Genomic DNA, 26,208 nt, shown 5'->3' on the forward strand with positions numbered 1-26,208 from the left:
GCTAGGCAGATTAAAACTGAGTTGGGAGTGGTGATGCAGGGGGGGTATTGACCAGATGGGACAGCCCCCATGGGTGTGTATATGCTAATGCCTTTTGTCTTTGGACTAAGTCTATATGCCTAGCTATTCCTGCGGATGGGAAGACAATACCCAACAGTGATGACTTAGAGGAGGCGGCGACTGTCGGAGGACGTAAGAGAAACACTTTTTTTATTTAATGCACAAATAAACTATATATTGCCTAATTGTTTGGTAAAATATAAAAGATGATCTTATGCCGAGTACATACATACCAACCAGGACATGCTTTAAAATTGTGCATGCCCGTGCAGCGGCAACCAACGACGTACATTTTTAAAAGCCTTTAAAAGCCATTGCAGGTTACCACTTTAGATTTACAGGTCTACTGCAAGAATTACTGCCCTCAAACTGACGTTCACGGCGATACCTCACATGCATGGCGCAATTGTTGTTTACATATGACACCAGACCGATGCTTGCGTTTGCCTTTGTGCACAAACGTGGGGGGGAAAGGTGTGCTTGAATTTTTTTATTATTATTATTTATTTTGCTTTGTTATTTTATTTTGACACCTTCTCTTTTAATTTTTTTTTTTTTTTTTTTATCATTTTTATTGTTATCACAGGGAATAAAAAAAATATCTCCTTTGATAGCAAAAGGTAGTGACAGGTACTCTTTTTTCAAAAAATTGGGGTCTATTGAGATCTCTCCTCTGCCCTTAATGCATCTGACCACACCAAGATTGGTGTGATAAGATGCTTTCCCAATGGCACAGTTTATATCTGGCAAAACCGAAGCCATGAAATGCTCGTAGCTTCCGGTTTCTTAGGCCATAGAGATGATTGGAGCCATTCTGGTCTCCAATCAGCTCTATGGTCAGCTGACGGAACCACTGCTGCAGTCTCGGGTTTGCTGGTGGGACAGGAGAGCCCGAGAAAACAGTGGAAGGCGGCGGAAGGGGGGGGGGGGGATTTCTGCTAGGATTGTTTTTACATGAAAGCTGACCGCTGGCTGTAGAGAACCATACCAGAAAGTGTGCGGTATGCCCACCATTAGACCTCCCAGCATCCACCCACTTCTAATGACGGACATATAAGCAATGTTCTTCTTTTCCTTCAGCCATTGAAGGAAAAAAAAAAAGAACACAGCAGATTCCTCCATACGCATGTGGATGAAAAAATCTATGCCAAGAAAAGTGTTAAAAAATACATGGCGAAGTATAGGGGAGATCCACCCGCTGTGTCCACCCCATCCCCTATGCTTCGCTATATATGCTCTTTTTTTTAACTGCGGTGGTGAAATCACCTTCTGCAGCGCTACAATCATTGATTAAGTATATGGTGAGAGAAAACGCTGTTGCTGTCAGAACAGATCAGTGCTGCAGCTGATGGGCCTACCTGCAAAGCAAATAATGGTTAACAATAAAACACACTAACAGTAAAACATTACAGTATAACAATATATTATAAAGTACAGTAAAAGTATAAAGCAGGGGTATTGAATTAAATTTTACCGAGGTCCGGCCAGTAAATTTTTTTTCTAGCAGAGGTGCGAATATCATGTCGGAACCCGTGGCGTCTTTTTGCATGTGCCAAAAAGCATGTTGCCGCAGCACCATGTGGCTTGGTTCTGCATGATATTGGGGAAAAAAAAAAGGTCAAGGACTTCTTACTCTATTTTTCTTGCGGGTAGTTCAGCCCACGATGTGTGCTCCACATGTACAGATCTGAATCCCTCAGTTCCCACTGCACATCACAGTCCCCTCCGCCTTCACATCAAGATCCCCTCTTGATGAGTGTCCTCAAGTCCCCCTTTACATCAACCCCCCCCCCTCCCCCACTCTTTTCACAGTAATGTTCTTACACTTCCTTGTCATCAACCCCTCCCCCCCGACATTACTGTCCTCGGTCCCCCAATCCCCCCCCCACAATACAGTCCTCAGCTACCCCGCATTACTGTCCTCAGCCCCTTTCACATTACTGTGCTTATTGTCCCCCACATTACATTTCTTAGCCCACCCACATTACAGTCCTCAGCCTCCCCCTTATTTAATGGAACACACACACACACATTACAGTCCTCAGTCCCCCATTTTAATGTCCTCAGCTCTCTCTACAGTACAATCATCAGTCCCCCCACATTACAGTCCCCCCCCCCACACACACACTACAGTCCTCAGCCTCCCCCAATTTAATGTCCCCACCCCCATACATTAAAGTCCTCAGCCTCCCCCAATTTCCCAATTGAATGTCCCCCCCCCCCCCACACACACACACACACACACATTACAGTCCTCAGTCCCCCACTTTAATGTAATGTACTCAGCCCCCCCCCCCCCACATCACAGTCCCCAGGGCCCCACTCTAATGTCCTTAGCGCCCCCCCCCACTATGATGTCCTCAGCCCACCACATCACAGTCCTCAACCTCCCCACTTTAATGTGCTCAGTACCCCCCCCCCCCACATTGCAGTCCTCAGTCCCCCCCCCCACTTTAATGTCCTAACCCCCCCCCCCACATTACAGTACTTAGTCCCCTACATTAGTGTGTTAGCCCCCCACATTACAGTACTTAGTCCCTCACTTTAATGTCCTAACCCTCCCACATTACAGTACTTAGTCCCCCCACTTTAATGTCCCAACCCCCTCACATTAGAGGACGTAGTCCCCCACTTGAATGTCCTCAGCCCACTTCACTGTCCTCAACACACACACACACACACACACACACACCACAGTCCTCAACACACACACACACACACATCACAGTCCTCAGCTCTCCCACTTCACTGTCCTCAGCACACACATTCCTCATTTCCGGCTTTTCAAACTAGTGTCCTCACTCCCCGTGACTTCACCCCCTCCCTCACTGTCTTACCTTGTTTACACAGATCGAAGGTTGGAGGGAGGCACAGGCACAGCATATCTGGATGGAGGGGGAGGGGGGGGGGTGTTGCAAGATCGTGATTGGTTGCTAGGACTGCCCTTCATCCTAGCAGCCAATCACCTGCTTGTTAAACTCGGGCAGCTCCGCCCAGCTCCTCCCTCCATACAAAACGGTCCTGCTGTCTGCTCTGCGAGGAATGAATTACATAGCAGACGGCAGGGGAAGAAAAGGCTGCTAAATAGCGATACCGTGGCGGTCTGAATATAAACATGCCGTGGTCCGCATTTGGCCCACGGTCCGCCATTTAGCGATCCCCGGTATAAAGAGTAGAAAAGTAGAGTAAGAACAGAACATTAACTCATTAAAACGTCAACTGTTTTTGGCTTTTTTATTTTTATTTTTTTACTTTTTTTTTTTACACTTTTTATTTTTATAACTATAAAAAAACTGTTCCAGGTTAGGATCTCTCAAAATGCGATAGCCAACATCTTTCGAGACCCTGTGTGAAAAAGTTTGCCCTAGACTGTGCTATACCCTATACTAATACTCTACTAGTGTGTGGTAGCAACGGAAACAGTATCCGATGCAGAGACCAGGTTAGCCAGGACAGGAGGGACAAAAATAACAGGTGTCACGCCTAAATCCGCATTTACTACAGACAGATCTTCTTTGGGGTGTCTTTGGGTAGGGGTACTAGGGAGGACATCTGGAAAATGCCTCTCATGCAGCTGGCTCACTGCATCTGGATAGTGAATTTGGGCCAAAGCACTTCCTGGATACAGAAGGGCTGTGATGATCTCTTCCTGGAATTTTAAGAAGGATCCACTTCTTCCTGACACTTTGTATAGCACATAAGCGTTCAGCAGAGCCAAATAAAATAAGTATACAGACACTTTTTTGTACCACCGTGTGGCCTTACGAGCAACTAAGTAGGGTCCCATCATCTGGTCGTTGAAGTCCACCCCTCCTATGTTAATGTTGTATTAGTGGACACAGAGGGGCTTCTCAATAACACCAGTCGCCATTGCAATTTGGACTGTCGAATCTGCATGAATGTAGGACAGAACGAAAACATTCCATGTGTCCCTCCATTTCACTGCAAGCAATTTATCAGACTTCAAGCAGGCTCTCTCCCCCCGTCTAAGTCGGGAATCTACAAGCTGTTGAGGGAAGCCCCGACGATTAGGTCGCACGGTGCCACATGCGCCAATTGCTTGTATAGAAGTTTCCCACGTATAAATGGTACCCCTTTCCGAATAAGGGTGACACCAAGTCCTAATCTTGCCACTGCTCCCCATGTAGTCTGGGCAGTTGGGGGGCTCCACATTGCTATATTTCCCCTCGTAAACCCAGAAACTACATGTATAGCCTGTTGCCCAGTCACAGAGGTTATACATCTTGTCCCCATATCTAGCACGCTTGCTGGGGAGAAACTGTTTGAAAGCAAGGCGGCCAGAAAATGTATTCAGGGATACATCAATGCAGACAAGCTGGTTGGGGCATATACAAGGCTTAAAACCTCTGGTTGAAGTGGTTTACGAGGGGCTGAATTTTGTAGAGGCGGTCATATCCAGGGTCACCCTGAGGACAACAGAGTTCATTGTCACTGAAGTGCACGAACCACGAACGCTCGTATCTAGTCCTGGCCATGGCAGCAGAGAACACGGGCATATGGTGAATTGGGTCAGTGGACCAATATGACCGCAACTCACTCTTTTTAGTAATGCCCATGAGGAGGGATAGTCCCAGAAAACCATAATACGTTTCCATGCAAATTCTCTGGCAAAGGGTCAAATTTGGATTTGCAGCGATTACTTGATTGGCATATAGATTGCTTTGGTCCTCAATAGATCTGTAAAGATCTTCTGTGAAAAACAGCTCATAAACAATCAAGGGAAGTAAAATTTGGCTGTTTCCACCTGAATTCTGGGTTGGCCAGTGAATGGGTCGGGGGGGGGGGGGGGGGGAGTACGGGCGCTGCAGAAGTGGTGGGCTCCCAATCAGGATTTGCAAGCCCATCAGGAAAGACAGTATGGGCTCTACGGGCCTGTCTTCAAATTATTGGTGGCCGTGGGACACTATTTGTGCTATCCACCGCACCAGCTTGAACTGCACTTATGGGATTCGCCACGTCTAAAGTGTTACTGCAGTGCTGGTTTGACTATAACCAGGATTGTACTAGGCTGCTGGTGCTTTCCAGTTCACCAGAAGGTTGAGCGGCACTAGTACTGACACTCTGCTGCATACAAGAAAATTGCGGTTGTTGCACCTCAGCAACAGAAGAACAGGGTCGGGTACACCTGACCTTAACAGGGACCACTACTCCATTGTCAGAGCTATCCTGTCAGGAAGCCGCTGCTGTCTACAGGTTTTAAATACAGAGCCTGGTTCTGACAGTGAGGCTTTCCCATCGCTCTCATCTGTTATGGTCAGCATTGTGTAGACCTCTTCACTAGTGTACCTCTGTTTGGACATTTTGCCCAATAAATTTATAGGTACCTAGTGTGACTCACAGGTAAAAAAAGCACCTGGTTGTCAAGGACTGTTTGAATCCCTACCAAAAAATGTAACTGTTAGTGCTAGTGCTGGCAGAGATCAGGCCTTACTCTGCAAACGCTACCGTTTAGTGTGCGGTGTATTGGAAGTGACAGTAATCTGCTGATTCTGCACTTCTTGGGGGGGGACCGAGGGGCTAAACGCAGATGCTGACAGGTGTCAAGGCTTATCCTGCTAACGCTGCGTTTTGGAAACACTAAACTATTGCGGATGCTAGTATAGTTCAGACACTAAGCTAGTACTGGAGGTGTATAGTGTGTGTGTGTATCAATGGCAATCAATAGGTTAAAATTGTATTACTAAATATGTGGCGGGCAATCTGACGCTGTCCTGAATTGATGCTAACTAACACTAATACAGTGATCAGCAAAAAGATTTGTACATTAGAATAGTGACACTGTGGAAGGGCAAAGAAGGGTTTAACTGGGGGTGATTAGGGGATTTTATTAGGGGATATATGGCAGGTACCCTAAACCTATCTGGGACTCCCTCCAACTCCCACTGTCTCACACACTAATTGAAGTCACAGATGGCACTAATACAGTGATCAGTAAATTGTCTGTATACTGTATATATAGTGTACACTGTGACAGGGAGTAAAAGGGTTAACGGGGGTGAACAGGGAGTTAAATCTTTATTGGGGGATATATGGGGGGGGGGGACCCTAAACCTATTTGGGACTACCACTAACTGCCTCCCACACTGTCTGAAGTCACAAGTGACAAGAATACAGTGATCAGTAAATTTCATCTGTACTGTTTATAGTGTGCACTGTGACAAAGGGTTAATAAAGGGGTGATCAGGGGATTAAATATTTGCCTATGAGTACTGGTGTCAGTGTGCTGCTTCGGTACTCACAGTCGATGTTCTCTCCTCTCACACTGAAACCGAAAAGGACTCCCGGAGAGGAAATTACATCATATCCTGTGCCTGTGTTTACATTACACAGGCACAGGACATTCTGCAATTCGCCAGAAAGAACCGATCAACAGGTCCAGGCCAGGCACCCTCCCCCCTAGCCCTGTGCGAGACCGCCGTACAGGTACGGCGATTCACGCAACCGAGCCAGCCTGCCGCAGTATATCTGCGGCAGGCGATCGGCAAGTGGTTAAAGGAAGTTCTCTGTAGGAAACAATTTCATTCTTTGCCAGGATCTGGGGCATGTAAAAGATTGTGTCTCTATCTTTCAATATTCCTCCCTGTCTTCTTGCTCTTTTATCTCTGGGCTGGGCAGCCAAAAGAGCTAAAACCAAAATCATAGAGAAAATCATAAGGGCTTTACAAATGTAATACATGCAATCTTGCAAGAAACAAAAAAAGGAAGCTGTAAAAAACTGTTAGGCTACGAGATGTTGACTGGAGTGTAACATAGTAAATGATAATGTACCTCTACACACGCTCTCTCTCTCCTTACCTTTTATTTCTATACAGATTTCATCATCTCCAGTTTGGTGATTTGATCCTTTCTTGCCAGCACTCAGTCTTTGCTCCCACTCTTCAATCACTACTGCCTTCTCTTGATCACTCAAGTAAATGGTATCCGGATGTTTCTGCTGGATGTGCATCTTCACAGTGCTGATTTTTGGGTTTATTAAGGTCACCCCACATACCATACAGATCAAGCCATCCTTGCTTGGGGTGTAATCCATTAGGAATTCTAATTTCCAACGGTCATGCTGGTACTTGCGTGGGTCCTTTGGAGCACTTCCTTGCACTCTGCCAAAAGCAAATTCCCAAGAAGCACCTTTCCCTTCCGACAATGCTCCAGCCCAGCTAGGCTCCTGCTCCTCGTCTTCCACAGGATCACAATCAGGAACTTTTAAAGGAGTCATTCCTGGATCTACAATGACGAGGGGTAGAAACAAATAGAATTGAGTAGAGAGACTTAACTGTAGACAATCTTCAAATTATTTTACAAAATGTCACTGAGCATTTTAAAACATGGAAAAAAAAAAAAAGTTTCTCTGATGTTCATCGACAGACACATCTCTTGAGCTTCTTAACCATTGGGTTATACTGCCCCCTACAGGAGTAGGACACTAGGCAGAAAAAAAAAGTCTGGCAAAGCCTGTGTGCAGTCCCAGGGGCTATACTCCCTCTCTCTGCTATAGGTACTCCATTTGTTACAAGCAGTGTCAGAAGAATTACAACTCCATAGAGGGGTGGGTGCTGTGTCCGCAATGAACATCAAAGAAATGGATTTTACAGTAAGTCAAAAATTCCCATTTTCTCTTTCATTCATTGATGGACTCAGCTCCTGTACTTCTTAATCATTGGGATGTCCCAAAGCAGTGTTGAGGGGTGGGAACAGCGAAAAATAAATTCCCAAGGCTAACTATAGCCAACCAGGTAAACAGGAGCTCAACCAAAAACAACTGGAGCTCACCTGAAAAAAAAAAAACAATACACCCTCAAAGAGGACCAGGTCCTCTAAACAGCAGCTTTCAAAACCTTGTGGGAAAAGGAAGAATCCACAGATGTCAACACATCTACTTTCGAGAACTTGAAAAAGGGCACCGACGATCAAGTGGCTGCCTTGCAAACCTGCGTCACTGATGCCTGATGACGGAAGGCCCAGAGCGTCCGAGTAGAGTGCGCCTTGACAGGGAAAGGAAGAACCTGACCCTTGATGGAATAGGCCTGAATCACTGTCAGTCTGATCCATCTGTAAATGGTACACAAATAGTGAGCCTGATTTCCTAAAAGACTCTGTAGCTGCCAGGTACACCCTAATCGCCCGGTCTACATCCAAGGCATGCAAAGCAATGTCCTTTGGATGTTTTGGCCTGGGACACTGGGAAGGCAACACAATGTCTTCATTTAACTGAAAATCAGAGACAACCTGAGGAAGGGACGACAGACAGGGGCAAAGAGCGGTGAACGACAGGGTAACACCGCCGATTCAGACACCCTGCACGCAGAGGTGAAAGCCACCAAAAAGGCCACCTTCTGGGACAGCGTAAGCAGGGGAATCTCCTGAAGATTCTCAAAACAAGGCTTCTGGAGGACAGTGCACCAAATTGAGTTTCCAAGGCGGCAACAGAAACCGCTATGGAGGGGCCAAGTGCCTAACTCTCTGAATAAAAGTACACACCAAGGAGTATGTGGCCAAGGCCTGTTGAAAGAAGACTGCTAAGGCTGACATCGGACTCTTGATAGTACTTAAGGCCAGTGTCTGCTCAACCCCCCCCCCCCAACACCCCGTTGAAGGAAGGTCAAGGTCCGAAGCCACAAAAATGGGATTTTTGACTTAACGTAAAATCCATTTCTCTGATGTTCATTAACGGACACAGCCCCTTATCTTCTTGACCATTGGCCCAGAAGGACACTAGGCAGGAAAAAGCTCGACTACGCCTATGGAGCAGACCCAGGGGGTATACTTCCACTCTCAGCTGTAGGCACTCAGATTTGTTACAAGCAGTGTCAGAAGAAAGCCAACTCACAGAGCGGTGGGCGCTGTGTCCGTCAATGAATATAAGAGAAATTCATTTAACAGAAAGTCAAAAATCCCATTTTCTCTTTCGTTCATTGACGGACAGCTCCTCATCTTAGTGACTATTGAGACATCCCAAAGCAGTGTCAAACATGAGGGGTGGGAACAGCAATAAAAAATTTCCAAAGCTTAACCGTAGCCAACCAGGCAACAAGGAGCTCCACCATAAACAACTGGAGCCCACCTGAAAAAACAATACACCATCAAAGAGGAGCAGGTCCTCTAAACAGCAGCCTGCAAAACCTTGCGGCCAAAAATACACATCCACCTTATAAAACTTTGTGAAAGTGTGCACAGACGACCAGGTGGCCGCCTTGCATACCTGCATCACTGACGCCAGATGACGGAAGGCCCAGGAATCACTAAGCGCTGAGTAGAGTGCACCCTAACAGGAAAAGGAGGAACCTGACCCTTAATTAAATAGGCCTGAATCACTTTCTTTCTGATCCATCTGGAAATGGTCGCAACAGAAGCAGCCAACCCTTTGAGGTCCATCAGTGAGTAAAAATAGTGAGTCTGAATTCCTAAAAGACTCCGTAGCTGCCAGGTACACCCCGATTGCTCGAACCACATCTAGGGAATGCAAGGCAATTTCCTTAGGATGTTTAGGCCTTGGACATAGGGAGGGCAACACAATGTCTTCATTCAAATGGAAATCAGAGATGACCTTTGCAAGGAATGACGGAGAGGGATGAAAAACCACCTTATCTCTGTGAACCACCAGGTAAGGTAAACTACAAGACAACGCCACCAGTTCCGACACCCTGCGCACAGAAGTAATAGCCACCAAAAAGACCACCTTCTGGAACAACGTAAGCAGGGGAACCTCCCAAAGACTTTCGAAGGGAGGTTTCTGAAGAACTGACAGCACCAAATTGAGGTCCCACGGCGACAATGGAGACCGCACTGAAACAGCCAAGTGTCGAACTCCCTAGAGAAAAGTACGCACCAAAGAATGTGTAGCCAATGGACATTGAAAGAAAACCGCTAAGGCCGAAACCTGGCCCTTGATAGTACTCAAGGTCAGTTGCTGCTCAACCCCCCAGAAGTCAAAGCAATACTCACGCCTGTAGGGTGGAGGGATAGAAGTAAGCCTGTGAGGCTCCTCAGCGGTTGTTCTGCTGCTAGCCAATGAGCATAGGAAGGGTGCTGATACGGACAAAAGTAAATGAGGAAGGCAGCGCATGAACCACACCGGGATGCAATGGATAAAGGAGTCAGGTGAACAACCAGTATAGAAAAGGTTAACAGTTTATTGGTATTGATAACAGGAAAACTAAGTACATAAAATGCTTACATCCCCTTGGTCTGGAGGGGACAAGGGCACCTGGCAGCAAGCAACACAAGTGCGAGGAGGTCAGTCTCCCAGGACTGCTGAGCAGTGTGTGCACAAAGCCGGAAACCAGCCGGCGCGAGGATGAAAGGACTCCGCTGTAGTTCCGGAGCGGTGACATCAGCTGGACAGGCACCACTTGTGGGAAAACACCAGGAAGCAGGGTGGGACACAAGCTATATGGTTGCGATGACTACATGTTCCACGCCATACACTTTATCAAGTCATGGAAAGGAATGGCAACAGGGAAATTTAAAGATAGGGGAAGGGGCAGAACTGTGATTACAAACCCTCCGTTGGAGGAAAGCCAATATCCAAGCCATCAAAAAGGAGTGAGTGTGTACCCCAAGAGACTCACACCACGCAATGTACGATTTCCAAGTACGATGGTAGATCTTCCTACAGGTAGACCAGCCATACCAGATCAGCGTACCAAGACAGGCTAGGTCAGTCTGGAGCCACCAGAATGACCGGAATCCCTTCTGCCTCAATCCTGCACACGAGTCTTGGCAGAAGTTTGAGAGGGGGTTGGGTGTAAATCAGACGATTCTGACTCCAAGGGGCTACTAAGGCGTCGGCAAGAGGCTGTGCCACAAACCTCTGTACCTTCCTGTTGAGACGAGAGGCCAACAGGTACCCTACTGGAGACACAACTGATGAAACCCCTATGGATGAAGAGACCATTCCCCCAGGTCCAACGCCTGTTGACTGAGGTAATCGGCTGGCCAATTTTCCATCCCTGCAATGTGTACAGCAGAGAGGGCTGGAAGGAATCGTTCTGCCAAACTTAGAATACCGGCTATTTCCTGAGCCGCCAGGGCACTTCTTGTGCCCCTTGGTGATTGACATAGGCCACAGCCGTGGCATTGTCTGATGAATGCGTACTGGACACCCCTAAAGACGAATTGTCCAATGATCCAGACAAAGTCTGATCGCTTCAAGTTCCAGTACATTGATCGGCAGCCCTGACTCTGGAAGAGTCCAGACCCCCTGAGCACAATCTGTGCCAAGGACGCCTCCCCACCCAGACAGGCTGGCATCCATGGTGAGAACCGTCCAGTACACGGGAAGTAAGGATTTTCCCTTTCGAAGTGCCAGAGAACAAAGCCATCAGATCTGGGACCCTCTCGTACCCCAGCTCAACAGGTTCAGATTGTCTAGAGACTGAGGGTTTTTGTCCCAATTCACCAGGATCTCTTTTTGCAGAGATCTTGTGTGGAACTGTGCAAACGGAACCGCCTCAAAGGTAGACACCATCAGGCCCAGCATCCGCATGCAAGCCCCAAGGGATGACCGTCTGTCTGCTGGACAACAGAAGCTGAATTGCCTCCTGCAATGTTTGGAGTTGTTCCAGAGGAATTAACACTCCGGCTGAGACCAAGTCCAGAGTCAGACCCAGATAGTCCAGTCATGTGGACAGAACCAGAGCAGACTTCTGAAGGTTCAGAATCCAACCGAACTCCCTCAGAGTTCACAGAGTAATCTCCAAGTTGTCAATCAGAGCAGTCGGAGACTGCACTCGCAGAAGAAGATCATCCAGGTACCCCAGTACCCGCAATTCCCCGCTGAAGCAATGCTAGTACCGGGGCAACACTTTGGTCTCGCCTCCGCTCCTCGGGCCTTCACGAAACGGTAATGCCACAAACTGGTGATGCTCCTCATCCACGGCAAAGTGGAGGAAGCGCTGGTGACTGGCTACATCACCCTGATGTAGGGACGCCACTACCATGCGAATGGACTCCATTCTGAACTTTTGTACCCAAACAAAGCAGTTTAGCACCTTGACGTCCAGAATTAGACGTACCTTGCCTCCCTTCCTGGAACTGTGAACAGTTTGAGTAAAACCCTTGAAAGCATCCTTAAGTCAGAACCGGGACAATCACCCCTTTAAGTAACAAGTCTTGCACTACCCCAAAGAGACTCCGTAAGCTATCTGGGGACAAGGTCGGAGGGGAAGAACCTTTCCGGAGGATAAGACCGAAACTCGATCTTGACTTAGTGGACCCACTTGTCCTGTACCAGGTAGGTCCACGGATCTGAAAACCAGCAAAGACCTCTCCCCACACCAGATATGGGCTCGGGCGCCCCTTCAAGAAGAGTAAGCCTTGTTCGCAGGTCTGTAAGAGCCCGCTCGTGGCTTGCCAGACCAGTTTCTCCTGAATCCCTTGTCTTGAGACAAGGTCCCTTGTCTCGAGACCCTGAGGGACAAAAAGGCTCTTATGAGCCCAGAAGAAAGGCCCCTGTCTACGACAGGGCTCCTTGCCCTTGGAAACCTGCGGAAGGAGAGTACTCTTCTCCCCTGTGATGCCCTTAATGATGTCATGCAAGGAAGCTCAAAACAGGCGATCCCCCACAAATGGGAGATTGGACAAGGCCTTCTTAGAAGTCTGGTCCACAGACCAGCATTTAAGTCAGATAATACGCCGAAGGACCACTGCTGAGACACACAGTGTAGAAATCAAAAGGAGCCGCATCCAAAGAGGCATCACAGACAAACTGTAGCCCCCAGACCAACTGAGCCGCCAGCTCCGCAAAGGCAGGGGGAAGCTGTTCCCCCCTCCAGGTCCCAGCGTAAAAGTTTAGCCCACTTGGTCAGAGTTTGCGACGCCAGGGCAATAGTAAATGCCGGCCTAAGTGCTGAATTAACCACAGTGAACATACGGCGGGCCAGAGCCTCTTACCTCCTATCAGCTGGATCTTTAAGGGCCGGGGACTCCTCAACCAGAATTAAGGTGACTTTATTTAACCTGGAAATAGGCAAATCCACTACAGGTGGGACCGTCCACATTTTAAGCAGGGAATCCTCATAAGGATACCGCATCCAAAACGCTTAGGGACCGCAAAAGTGCGTTTTGGACAACCCCATTGTTTTGTGACAATATTATCAGAGTAGGCGGGAAAGGGGAAACACCCTCGCCGCCTTGGCGGGCCTGTGGCTGCCAAAAGGGACCGGCGCCTTCGGGGCAGCATTAGGCACATCCTCCATCTATAAAAGTTTCACAAAGCAGGAGAGAGCGGCGCCAGCTTAGTGTAGCATAAAATTTTTTGGTAGAAAATAAACATAGTAACTTACTCAGAGGTAAGGATAAAACGGTTTAGTTAGATGTAGATCGAGGATCATCTGTCTCCTTCTCCGTCTTGTGCGGCGTGGGACGGGAGCAGGGTGCCGGCATTCCCCTGGGAAGGCTGGTGTGTGGCAGCTGGTCCGCAGGTTAGGTGGCGGTGGAGGACTCGCAGTGAGGCTCCGACTTCCTGCTTCTGGTCCTGTAGATGCCACATGCGGTGAGAAGATGACAGGGGGTGCATGCTTTCGGAGCATTCGTGCTCCTTCGTCAGGCTCCGAACGGGTGCACCCCCTGTCATCTTCTCACCGGATGTGACGTCTACAGGACCGGAAGCAGGAAGTCGGAGCCTCGCCACGAGTCCTCCACCACCGCCTAACCTGCGGACCAGCTGCCACACACCAGCCTCCCCAGGGGAACGCCGGCACCCTGCTCCCACCCCACACCGCACAAGACGGAGAAGGAGACAGATGATCCTCCATCACTCACTACACCGTTTTATCCTTACCTCTGAGTAAGTTACTAGGTTTATGGTCTACCAATAAAATTTTATGCTACACTAAGCTGGCGCTGCTCTCTTCTGGTTTCTGTTCCTCAGAGCCCCTCCATACTCCAGCTGGCAGCCGCTGAACGTGGCCTCCTCCATCACAGGTTGGAACCCCCGTTATTCCCCCCCCCCTTCCATACTACCCACCTATACTAGAGAGCGCCATGACATTGTGGATTTTTATAAAGTTTCACACACTGACACAATCAGCGCATCCACCACCACCTTTTCATGAGACAGATGAAGCAGGTGAAGGCGGGGGACGCTTGAAGAGGGGGACCCACACAAGAATAAGTGTATAACACTGGTAGGGACACTCCCACCGCACTGGCTGCTATAGCAGAGAGAGGGAGAGAGAACCCTACAAAAAGACTTACCCAATCAGTACTTACAGCCCCAAGCTAACTGCACGCCATGCGACGATCAGGAAGAGAAAGATCCAGGAGTCAGCAATAGGGGATGAAAAGAGGTTACCACTGACAAAATCACCACCCATATAGCTTCAAAAACATGGCCGCCGCAATTTTCATTGAGAAAATGGCCATCGAGGTTACACAAACATGGCCGCCGATCTACAGTGTAAAAGGCTACAAGAAAGTGGCGGCACCACAAGGCAAGTCCAGGGCCACTAAGATGACCGTAATCATTTCTGACTCGATCCTGCGTAAAAAGTCTTGGCAGAAGCTTGAGAGCAGACGATACTGACCCCGCGGGCCAGCAGCGCATCCGTGGTGTCCGCCAGAGGATTCTATGACCAAGCCACAAACCTCTGCACTTTTCTGTTGAGCCGGGACGCCAACAGATCCACCTCAGGGATGCCCCACCGGAGACACAACTGATGAAACCCCTCCAGATGAAGGGACCACTCCCCTTAGTCCAACGCCTGACGAATAAATGCGCATTTTCCAATTAAATGCGCACTGGATATTCCTGAAGATGATCCGTTTAATGTTCCAGGCACAGTCTGATCACTCAAGAGTACCAAAACATTGATTGGTAGTCTGGACTCTTCCAGTGTCCAGACCCCCTTGGAAAAAAATTTCCCGAGGACGCCTACCCAGCCGAACAGGCTAGGATCCGTGGTGACCACTGTCCAATATAAAGGGGAGGAAGGATTTGCCCAGCCGAAGCAAAAAGCCACCATATCAGGGACTCTTTCATTTCCCGGCTCAGGCGGATCGGATTGTCCAGAGACTGCGGATTCTTGTCCCATTTGGCCAGAATCTCCCTTGCGGGGACCTCGTATGGAATTGTGCAGAACAGCCTCGAAGGTCGACACCATCAGGCCAGATACAGAGCAGACTTCTGAAAATTCAGAATCCAGCCAAACACCCTCAAGCTCGTATGGTGATCTCCAGGTTTTCCACCAGAGCAGTAGGAGACTCCGCTCGCAAAAGGAGGTCGCCCAAGTAACCCAGTACCGCGATCCCCCATTGGCGTATCAATGCTAGCACCAGGGCCAAAACTTTTGTGAAGACCCAAAGAGAAGAAGCGAAACCAAAAGATAACGCCACAAACTGATCATACTCCTCCCCCACGGCAAAGCGGAGGAAGTGCGGAGACCAACACATATTGGAATGTGAAGGTAAGCGTCCTTGATGTTGATGGAGGCAAGAAAAATCCCCTTGATGCAAGGAAGCCACCACCATGCAAACGGACTCCATCGGAGGATAAGAACGAAACTCGCTCTTGTAGCCGGACCGAATTACCTCGTGGACACACCTGACTTGTACCAGGGAAGTCCACGGGTCTGGGGAAACTATTGAAGACATCCCCCACCTCAAATACAGGTGAGGGCGCACCTTGAAGGAGCCTTGTCCATGGGTTTGGAGAAGCCTGCGCTTGACTTGCCAGACCAAGTTCGCATGGATCCTCCAGAGGAGGTCCTGAAGGGCTCCGATCCCGTGTCAGTTGACGCTGAGGGGTGAAAAAACTTCTTATGAGCCTAGAAGAAAGGCTCACGTCTACAACGAGGGTCCTTGCCCTTAGTAGCCTGCGGAAGAAAGGTACCCCCCCCCGTGAGACTTAATGATGTCATCCAGGGTAGCACAAAACAGGCGAGCGCCTTGCATGGGAAGATCAGTCAAGGCCTTTTTAGAAGTCTGGTCCGCAGACCAGCATTTGAGTCAAAAGACACGCCAAAGGACCACTGCTGAAACAGAGAGCCGAGTCACTAGGGGAGCCGCATCCTAAGAGACATCACAGATAAACTGCAGCCCCTGGACCAGCTGGTCCGCCAGCTCAGCAAAGGCAGAGGGCAGCTACTCCCCCCTCCAGGTCACGGCGTAAAAGCCTAGCCCATTTGGTCAGTCTGCGAAGCCAGGGCAATGGTGAATATCGGCCTCAGTGCCGAACCAGCCACAGCCTCCGCCTTCCTGTCGCCTGGGTCCTTAAAGGCCGGGGACTCTTCAACCGGAATAATGGTTTCCTTGTTCAATCTGGAAACCTAGGGGACACCATCAGTGGAACAGTCCTCTTTTCAGGAAGGGACTTCTCATAGAGGCAACGAATAGCAAAATCGCTTAGGGACCCCAAGGGGGGCGCTTTGGTCATCCCCACTATTTAGTGACAATTCTGTCAAATTAGGAGGGGTAAGGGAACACCTTTTCCGCTCTGGATGGCTTCTGAATGCCAAAGAGAACCTGCATCTGCGCCGCAGCTTCAGCTGGGTCCTCCATCTTTAAGGTCTCATGCACAACTACAATCAGTGTGTCCACCAGTGTCTTTTCATACGCGGTTGCAGAAGTGGAGAAATCCTCCTCACTATCTGAGAATTTAGGGCGCGTGGTCGCAGACCCAGTAGGGTGACCCATGTCCGCGGCGGCCGAATCAGATTCAGGATCTGATAAGAAAGATGAGGCAGGGGGCCCTTTTTGCTATCCCATCGCCCAAAAGCCACCCCCACTCCGGACACCAAGTACTTCAGGATCGCCGTCAGTGCATCGATGGATGGATGGGACCAAGAGGGCCCCACAGCCTCAGAGAGGGGATCAGGTGGGGAGATGTGTTCCAAAGGCGGTCACCAGGCGGACCCCACAAAACAGTGTAAAACACTGCTTAGGGACAACCTCCACCACTCTGGCAGCCCACCCAGTTGCCAGCCACAGAGCACCAATCGATCATCAGTAGAGAGGGAGAGGACCACACCAGCCTGGCTGCCATGCAGAAACTAGGCACCGTAGCTACCAGGAGAATCTGCACTGCAAGACCGGAGATCAGTAAATGAAAAGATCCAGGAGTCAGCACCAGTGGGTGAGTAGGGCCTCCCACCGCCAAAATTTCTGCCAAGAGGGCTCCACTGTCATGGCCGCCGCTATTTTCAATTGCAAACCATCGAAAAATGTCCGCTGGACTACACAAACATTGCCGCTGTGCATTAAGCACACAGGCTACAAGAAAATGGCGGCACCATGAGGCTCCCAGGGACCCAGGAGGGATCCCTAGGCCTCAGAAAATGGCACAGACAGGAAGAGGGTGCCCTAGCAGGAGCACCACCACCAGGTAAAGCCCTCAACCCACAGCCGATCGCCGCCGGCGCACCCCCCCTGCCCCCATCACCCACACAGCACCCTACCCCCACCCTAGGCGGTGAACTAGGCCACCCTACAGCCCCAGCATCAGTGAAGGGGGGGTGGTCCACAAGGACCACCAGACTGATAAGGGGGTGCCTAACGGAAAGGAGGGGAACCAGGGGTCCAACCGCCCATGGAGGGATCATGTCCACCCCAAAACCCTCCAGGGGGAGGGAGACCAGCTTAATTACCATACCAGGAAACAGGCGAGCACAGCTCCAGACAGAACCTCCTCTCCATCGAAATGGGGGGGGGCTGTTGGGCAGGAGGAATGCTGTGACTCCAGACATTTAACTCGCAGGCCAGCCCCCGTCCAGTGAGGCTTTGTCGCGGCCGACCTAGCGCAGAGCTGAGGTCTGCGCACACTCGCTGGCCAGACTGGGGTGACCACTGGATCTAGATTATCCAGCCCGTTGCCCAGTCTGGCAGTTGATTGTAGATCTCACAGGAAAAATCCAGGACAAAAAATATTCTACCTAAAAAGAAAAAAATTGCCAGGACCAGAGATCCCAGCAAGGAACTAGGTACTTACTCCTGACTCGGCATAAAAAAACTGGAGTACCTATACCAGGGAGAGGGAGTATACCCCCTGGGATTGCCTATAGGCATAGCCAGACATTTTTTCTGCTTAGTGTCCTACTCCTGTAGGGGGCAGTATAACCCAATGGTTAAGAATATCAGGAGCTATGTCTGTCAATGAACAAAAGAAATTAGCATTTTTCTCTTTTGCTTCACATCCAAATCCCACATGCCTTGCATTCACTGAAGCACATGCCCTGTCAATATGCAATGCAAACAACACTCCTTTACCATATAACCATTCTATCTGATCAGATAAGTCTGCACTTCATTCAAAGGCCAACTATAGCCATTATATTGTTTTGGATATAGTGGGGAAGGGTAAAAACTTCCATCAGTGTTTTTTTTTTTTTTTTTAATTGCTGTGTCCCCATACGGAATATTGCTTTATAATCACATGCTGTTCCTGGGAAACGAGGAAAAAAAAAAAAAGGAGAGCAAGTGTCACCAGGACAGGAAGACAGTGATCAATAAAAACTTCATAAGTTTCTTCCCTTGCATAGGTTTCTACCTTTTCACAGTCTAATAAAAAAATAAAAATAAAAAAAGGATTAATGAGATTTCCTATAATTTCCTGTCTCCTTAATGCCACTATAACAGGCACTAAGAAGAAATTGTATACAGTAGGAAAGAAATACAAATCAAGCAGAGGTTCTAACATGTTTTCAGACCATAGAAAACCAAAAATATTTGGCTGGAGTTGGGTTTAAGATTATGTGAACAAGTTTTAATACTAAAGAAAAAAAGAAGTACAGCATCTTATGAAACAGTCCTGTCTGCATCCTGGGTCGAATATCCCAAATGAATCACTGCTTGTCGATTACATGCGAGAGTGGCAGTGGGTGCTGTCAGCCTGCTACTTAATTGAATGGTGCTTCCGGCCCAAAGCTGTTCGCACACTTGCTCAAACCTTACTGTCCACAACCTGTACTTCTGCCACAATGTAGAAAAACATAGAATAAGGCATGCTATCTCTTATTAAAAGCTACCTAAAAGGATTAAAAATAGATATATTTATGATGGAGCCAATTACCCCCTTACCCTCTTCAGCCTATAAATATATTTATGTTGGGGTCCAACTACCCCCTCACCCTCTTCAACCTATATATTCCACACTACTAACTAGAGCCTTTTTTAACTGCTACAGCCCATGCCGGCTCTTCTGCCCTCACCCTCGTCTTCTACGGCTGTTTTTCTATAGGCTTTTTTTTTTTTTTTTTTTTTTTTAAAGGGTAATTTTATTGAGTTTGAACATGGAAACAGCAACATACAAACCGAATATTGCACCACAACATTGTATATCAGAAAAGAAAGATCCATTTCAGAATTGTCATGTGGTCCAAAATCACAACAGCATGTACAATTTTGGCATAGACGTAGATAAAAAGCACATATTAGTGAAAATGCTGTTGCCATCCTATTAAAAACAAAGACAAACTAAAACACAAAAACCAAAAAGAATATAACCTAAACCAAACTGCTGGCATACGAGTGTATGTCTAAACTTCACAGCTGCATGAGTATCCCAGAGCCCAACATTTATCCCTGAAGTTCAGTAGTAGCACATTCATTAATCAAATATCAATATCCCCGGAAACTAAAGTAGGCCATCCTGCCAAGATTTTTTCAAACTTTTTGGGAAAACCCTTAGATGAATTTGTCAACTTTTATAGTGGTAACGACTTAATTAAATCAACCCAAATTTGAGTGGGAGGGGGGAAGGATCCTTCCATTTGAGTGCCAAGGCTTTTATAGCATTGAAAAACACCATCCGTAATAAAGTCTTCTAAGAGCCACTCAGCTCTTCCTCAGCAAGCCACTCAAAAGACACCTAGATGGGGAGCAAATATTTGGAAGAGCTAATTTTTCCTAGAGAAACCTAAGGATAGCTAACCAAAAGTTCCTGACTTCAGGACATGCCCAAATCATGAGGAAAAATTCCCTCAAATCAGAATGGCAGTAGGGGCAGTCCAGAGACTACAGGGGGTATAGTAGATTCTGTGAAAATATTTAGGGCGTATTAGCTTATTCCAGGCAGATATAACTGTAGAGAGTTGAGATTAAATCCATCTGTGTTTCTTTAGTCAAGGATGGTTATCAAGGCTTATCGCCAAAATGCGTTCGCCACTGTTTTCTACTTGCTGATATGCAACAATAAAGAATATAAGGATTTACGGGTTGCCAGCTGTTCCCTTTGTTTGACTAATCTGTCTACTGGTGTTGAGAGGACACCTTAGCCTGAGCACCTGGAAGATGGCCTCTAACTCTTGATACCTTGTGGTTCCACTGTTCAAAGTGATACACCTGCTCCCTTTGTAGTCAAGGATGGGATATCTGACTTCCACTGTCTAAAGACCCTTTTCATCCTAGTGGAGGAAGACCGCAACATCAGGTAATATCTTGAAACTAGTTTTGAATGGTCAGCCTCAAATAGAAGCGCTTCTAATTTTGATGGATGTAGGGGACACCTCTGTTAGCCCAAACTGCTCTGCCACTGCATGGCATAGTTGTAGATAAAAAAAGAAAAAGAATTATTGGGTATCCCGGACTCCAATTGTAAAACCTTAAATGTGTGGTAAGCAAAACAATTGATTAGCATATTTCATGCCAAACTTTGCCTAACGAGTCCCAGCTGGGATCTTCTAAAGTTCAGGCAACTGTGGATTACACCATATGGGAGCATTGAGAGAATTGAATAAGGCTGTTCCCCCAACTCTATGGTTACAGATGTGGAAAATTTTATAGGCCAATTTAGGATATCAGCCCCTCCTGGAGAATAAGGGCCAATTCTATAAAGAACGTCACTCAACGTCTCAAAACAGTGCATGAGGGCAGCCTGAGTGGCCACAGATGCACTATTCAAAGTAGAGAAGAACCACCAATGAATGTGTGTTAATTGGGCTGCAAGATAGTAGCGCTAAAGATTGCGCAGAACTAGGCCTCCACATGTGCTAGGTACATAGTATCAAGTGAGATTTAAGGAGGTTTAGGCTCCCAAAGGAAGACAATATATTTAACTCCAGAAAGACCCTCTTGGGGATGTATATAAGGGCATGTCAAAATATGAAGAGGGATCTAGGGAAATGGACCATTTTAAATAAATAGATTCTACATAAAAGGTTAAAGGGCAACTTAGACCAGCTTTCAAAATTATCCCTTAACCCGGTAATAAGTGCAGAAAGATTATTGGGCATATATTTTGCTAGGGGAAACTGGATTTCAACCGCCAAGTACCTAAACTTAAGAGACCACCTGCAAGGAAACATTCGAGGATAAGACAGGTGTATATGTTGGATCAAATGGGAATATAATGGATTTACCCCAGTTTACTTTAAACCCCGAAAAAGCTACCAAACCTAGAAATGCATCCAAAGACGCAGCCACAGTCCCTAAATATAGAAGCATATCATCCACATAGAGGAAGATTTTTTCCTCCAAAGTATCAGTTTAATAACCCCTAACGGCAGGATCCACCCTCACCAAGGCTTTAAGTGGCTCTATAGCAAAGGTAAACAACAGGGGCGACAAAGGGCATCCCTGCCTAGTGCCCCAGCCAATACCAAAGGGATTTGTAATCACAGCATTAACTCGTATACGGGCCACAGGTTTACTGTATAACAAGCTAACCCAAGCAATAAATTTGGGTCCAAAAGCCCAAGGACCGCCAGGAGATAAGGCCACTCAACAGAATCAAAAGCCTTGTGTGTCTAATGACACCACAACTTTGGTATCAGGGGTATTCTTATTAGTTTGCAAATTGTGAACAATCAACAGAGATTAATGGCCGTTCATTAAGCGCCCTGGTATGAAACCAGTCTGGTCCAAATGGATAATAGAAGCTATTACCTGTGACAGTATTCACCGTCACTGGAAATTAAAAACAGATAATTAATGGTTTGAATCGCTTCAGATGGGACAGTCATATTTGTCAGAAATATCTCCATATAGAAATATGAAGAAGATTTATTCCCATTGCCATGAAATCTGTAATTCCTAAATAATGTGTGTATTACATATCCCTCAATGTCAGACAGGTTTTCCCTATTGTTTGTGTATTGGGAGGGAATGTGGATTGCCCCTGTCTCATTGTTAAATGTTCATGACCTCACATTGTTCTGTCTGTCTGTTTGCCTTAAGAGGCAGAGAAACTTATTATGGGATGTATATATGTGTGTGGATTGGATGCTAAGGGGGAGGGGGGATTGTCCCACATTGTATATTTTTGTGTACACTGTATGGGAGTGTAAAACTCTGTTTCTATTGGATTGTGAATGTCACATCCAGTCCTCAACAAGGTCCACCTAGGCAGTAACCTTGTGGGGGAAAACAGTATACAAGTCTTTTTCTTGTTCAATAAAGTTGAGCTAGTTCACCCTCAATCTAGAGTCCTGTCATTCATTGGGGGAATCGTCTACAAGGGATTGCTATGCTTGCATACTCCCTTGGATAATCACTAAGCTCTTGTAAGAGCTTTTGCCAGAGCTTGTTCCTGCTTCACTCTCTGGGGAAAGAGAGGGTCATCGACGGGAACCTGGAGCCTTGTTGTAGGTCCAGGGTGGGTAGGAGACGGCGAGACCCTAACCAAGCTGTGGCAGTTTGTGGGGTCTGAAGTGGTTACGGTGTCTGGTGGAGTATTTGGAGCCCTTGGGAAGCACTAGGAGCATCTGACAACGGGGTGCTGGTTGATCCGTTACATTACTTTATTCAACCGTTTCGCCAAAATTTCAGCATCAACATTAAAGTGATCAGCCGATAGGATCACAATATTTGGGGTCCTTGTGAGATGGGGGATTCAGACCAATTAAGAGCTTCCCATAGAGACTCAGGGAGAACTCGCTTATCAAAACTTAGAAGGCATTTCTGGGCCAGAAATGCCTTATAAGTACAATATCATTCCACTGAGTAGCCATCTGGCCCAGGTGTCTTATGATGGAAGTATTGTATCACAGGTTCTATTTCAGTGGTCCTCAACCCTGGTCCCACCAACAGGCCAGGTTTGAAAGATAAGTGAAATTTATCCCAGGTGATATAATTTGCTGCTCAGTGATTGCAGTACTCTAGTCTGCATCTCCTCAAGGTAATACTTAAAATCTGGCCTGTTAGTGGGCCCTTAGGACCGGAGTTGAGGATCACTGTTCTATTTCATTAGTAGTAATGGGGAGATCTAGGTCGACTACCACTTCCTGAGGCAATACAGATAGTGGAATCGAGGCCAAATATTGCTGAACCTCTTCCACCGCATAATTAACCTGGAAGGAGCAGAGATGTGAGTAGAACTCTGTAAATGGCTAAGTAATCTCATCTGGGAAGGTGCTTAGAACCTGGCCAGCATCATAAATACAGGAGATAGAAGCAGAAGCATATTCAGATCGGGCCAAATAAGTTGTGAATTTACTATTCTTGTCCCCAATTGTGAAGTGATCTCTCCAGATTCTATAGTGAAAGGAAGATGGTTAATATATTCCAGTTCAGCGTCCATAGCCGCTTGTTCATGGGCTTGAAGCTTTCACTCTCTGTCAGACCTAAGCTGTAAATTTACACCAGAAATAGAACCCCTAAGGGTAGCCTTAAAGGCATCCCAAGTAATGCTCAGCGGCACATCTGTACTGTTTTCTAGCCAGAAATTACGAATAACTGAAGCAGTAGACATTTCAAAGAATTCCTCCTTTAGCCCCAGAGGACTCTATATCCTGTCGGAGGACCCACAGTAATGGTAAGTGATAAAAGCAGAATGTACAATAAAATCAAAAAAATGCTGCGCCAGAAAATATAGAAATTTAGGACAAAAAGTGAAAATATCAAATACTATATTCAATAAAGAAATACTGTATATTGAAATAAAAAAGTCAGAGTGATCACAAGTGTATCCTAATATTGTACACCTCTGTTATTGTGCTTCTAAATAAAAAGTCCCAGTGATCAAAGGTGTATCCTGATATTGTATGCCTCCGTGAATGTGCTCCTGGATCCGCCACCAAAAAATATATAAAGCCTCTCACCTCACCGTCTTACCCAAGAATCACAGAGGGTCAGATACAGCAGTCCTCTCAGGGGTTAACGGGTGGATGACCAGATCACACTAGAGGAAGCAATGCATAATCCAGGACTCAGCTTCACTATGCACAGGCAGATACCAATAATACCAATACCAATAGCTGAAGTTTGTATACAAGGGTAGGGAGGGGATTCAAGACAGAACTCTTCCTTCTAAGACAGCCAGAAGGACTTCAGCCCCAATAATCATCCATCAGCAAGGAGGATGCACCTTGGGTAAGTAGCCCTAAAAAAAAAAAAAAAAAAAGAAGCATCTCTAGCTTTGTGACTGTTTGAGGCACCTTGATGGGCAAGGTATTTCAGCAATTTTTGATTCCCCACATCCAGAGACATCAGAGTGTGTGGAGTATGGGCCATAAGTGTTATCAAGATGGTGAATAACAAAATTTGCCCAGGTTAAAAGAGAGCAAAGAAAATTGCCAGGAATGCCTACCACTGGAGCATTCCCTTCTAATGCCAGAGGATTCTTGCATCATGAAACTTGCTTGTTAAACATGTAGACATTCCAGGGTGTCACGGATCTTCCCTCCTCCATCCTCCAACTTCCATGCAGAACACTACTCCCTTATGTGCAGAAGAAGCCAATTGGAAAAAACTGGCCCTCTGAAGACTTCCCTTCAAAGTGAGTAGAGAGGACAAGGCTAGAATACAAGGTTGCCTCCTAAATCAGGATCAAAAACAATTTTTTTTTTTTACACAGCAAAACTTTCTGTTCCTCCTCAATGGTAGAGGCATGCTAGCACCATGATGCTGTCCAACAGTAGTCTATCAGGAGACCTATCTAGGAAACCAGCCCACAATGTAGGATGAAACACCTGCTCGGGAACTACAGAATGTAGTAGGGATAGACCGATTGTCGGCAAGACCGATATATCAATGACCGATATGCACTTTCCCCGACATATTGGTATTGGCCCTGGAACTGGCCGATATTTTTGTGACGTCATTCTGCCTTCTTAGGCCGCCTCCCTCGCCTTAGACAGCCTCGTCTGGAGTCAGGACTAGTTTTGCGGGAGTGTATCACATCCATACACCCACCCCCAGCAGCCCGGTGCCAGCCAGCCACCCACATCCAGAAGCCCTGTACCAGCCAGCGAGCCAGACAGCCACCCACAGGCCCTGCACCAGCCAGCCACCCACAGGCCCTGTACCTGCCAGTCACAGGCACTGTACCAGCCAATCAGCCACCCACAGGCCCTGTACCAGCAAGTCACCCACAGCCCCTGTGCCAGCCACCCACCCACCACAGGGTGCCAGACAGCCAGCCATCCACAGACAGGGTGCCACCCACAGGCCCTGTACCAGCCAGCCACAAGCACTGTACCAGCCAGTTGCCCACAGGCCCTGTACCAGCCACCCATAGCCCCTGTGCCAGCCCCTACCTACCACAGGGTGCAAGCCAGCCACCCATCACAGGGTGCCAGCCAGCCATCCACCACAGGGCGCCAGCCAGCCACCCACCACAGGGCGCCAGCCAGCCACCCACCACAGAGTGCCAGCAAGCCAACCACCCACCACAGGGTGCCAGCAAGCCAGCCATTAAGTATTAAACAAAAATTAACATATTCAGTACCAGATTTGTGTCAAAAATTGTCTTTATTTTTCAAAACTTTAAAATGTACAAAATATCCGCCCATATCGGCCTATACCGATGCATTGTGACCAAAATATCGGTATCTGTCCTGAAAAAACCATATCAGTCTATCCCTAGAATGTAGACCAGAAGATGTAGGCTCTCGAAGACAGGACCTTCTAGACAAAAGGAACAGAAATATTCCCTAATAACAGAAATCTTCCCTAATAACAAAGACTGATTCACAAGGTCAGTAACTACCTGTTACTTAGGAGCAGACAGTTTATTATGCTGAGAACCCTAATCCACAACAGCAGATGAAGGGTCTGGAGTAATCCGAGAAGAGACTGGGTTAAAGAAGGTGCTTCAGAGGATGGCCTTTCAGCATATTATTCTCCTGCAACAGAGTGACAGGCAACTTTCTGACCAGGGAAAAGGGACATAAGAGAGAGGGAGTTAACTATAGATTCCCCTGCCACAGAACTATTCTGGTTTGGGATGTGCAGGCAAAGAAAAGCTTCCAGTGCTGCATT

The 26,208-nt window shown here is 47.3% G+C and overlaps 1 protein-coding gene across 1 annotated transcript in view; it reads right to left on the reverse strand.

Moving 5' to 3' along the window:
- ZFTA (zinc finger translocation associated) overlaps positions 1-26,208 on the reverse strand; it is a 123,613-nt gene that overhangs the window by 22,624 nt on the left and 74,781 nt on the right. The window contains exon 5 of the mRNA XM_082269656.1: positions 6,877-7,302. Coding sequence (XP_082125782.1) covers positions 6,877-7,302 — 426 coding nt within the window. The remainder of the gene's footprint in view (positions 1-6,876; positions 7,303-26,208) is intronic.

This window comes from Pelophylax lessonae, assembly GCF_965119305.1.
Source record: "Pelophylax lessonae genome assembly, chromosome: 10".
Classification (NCBI taxonomy): domain Eukaryota; kingdom Metazoa; phylum Chordata; class Amphibia; order Anura; family Ranidae; genus Pelophylax; species Pelophylax lessonae.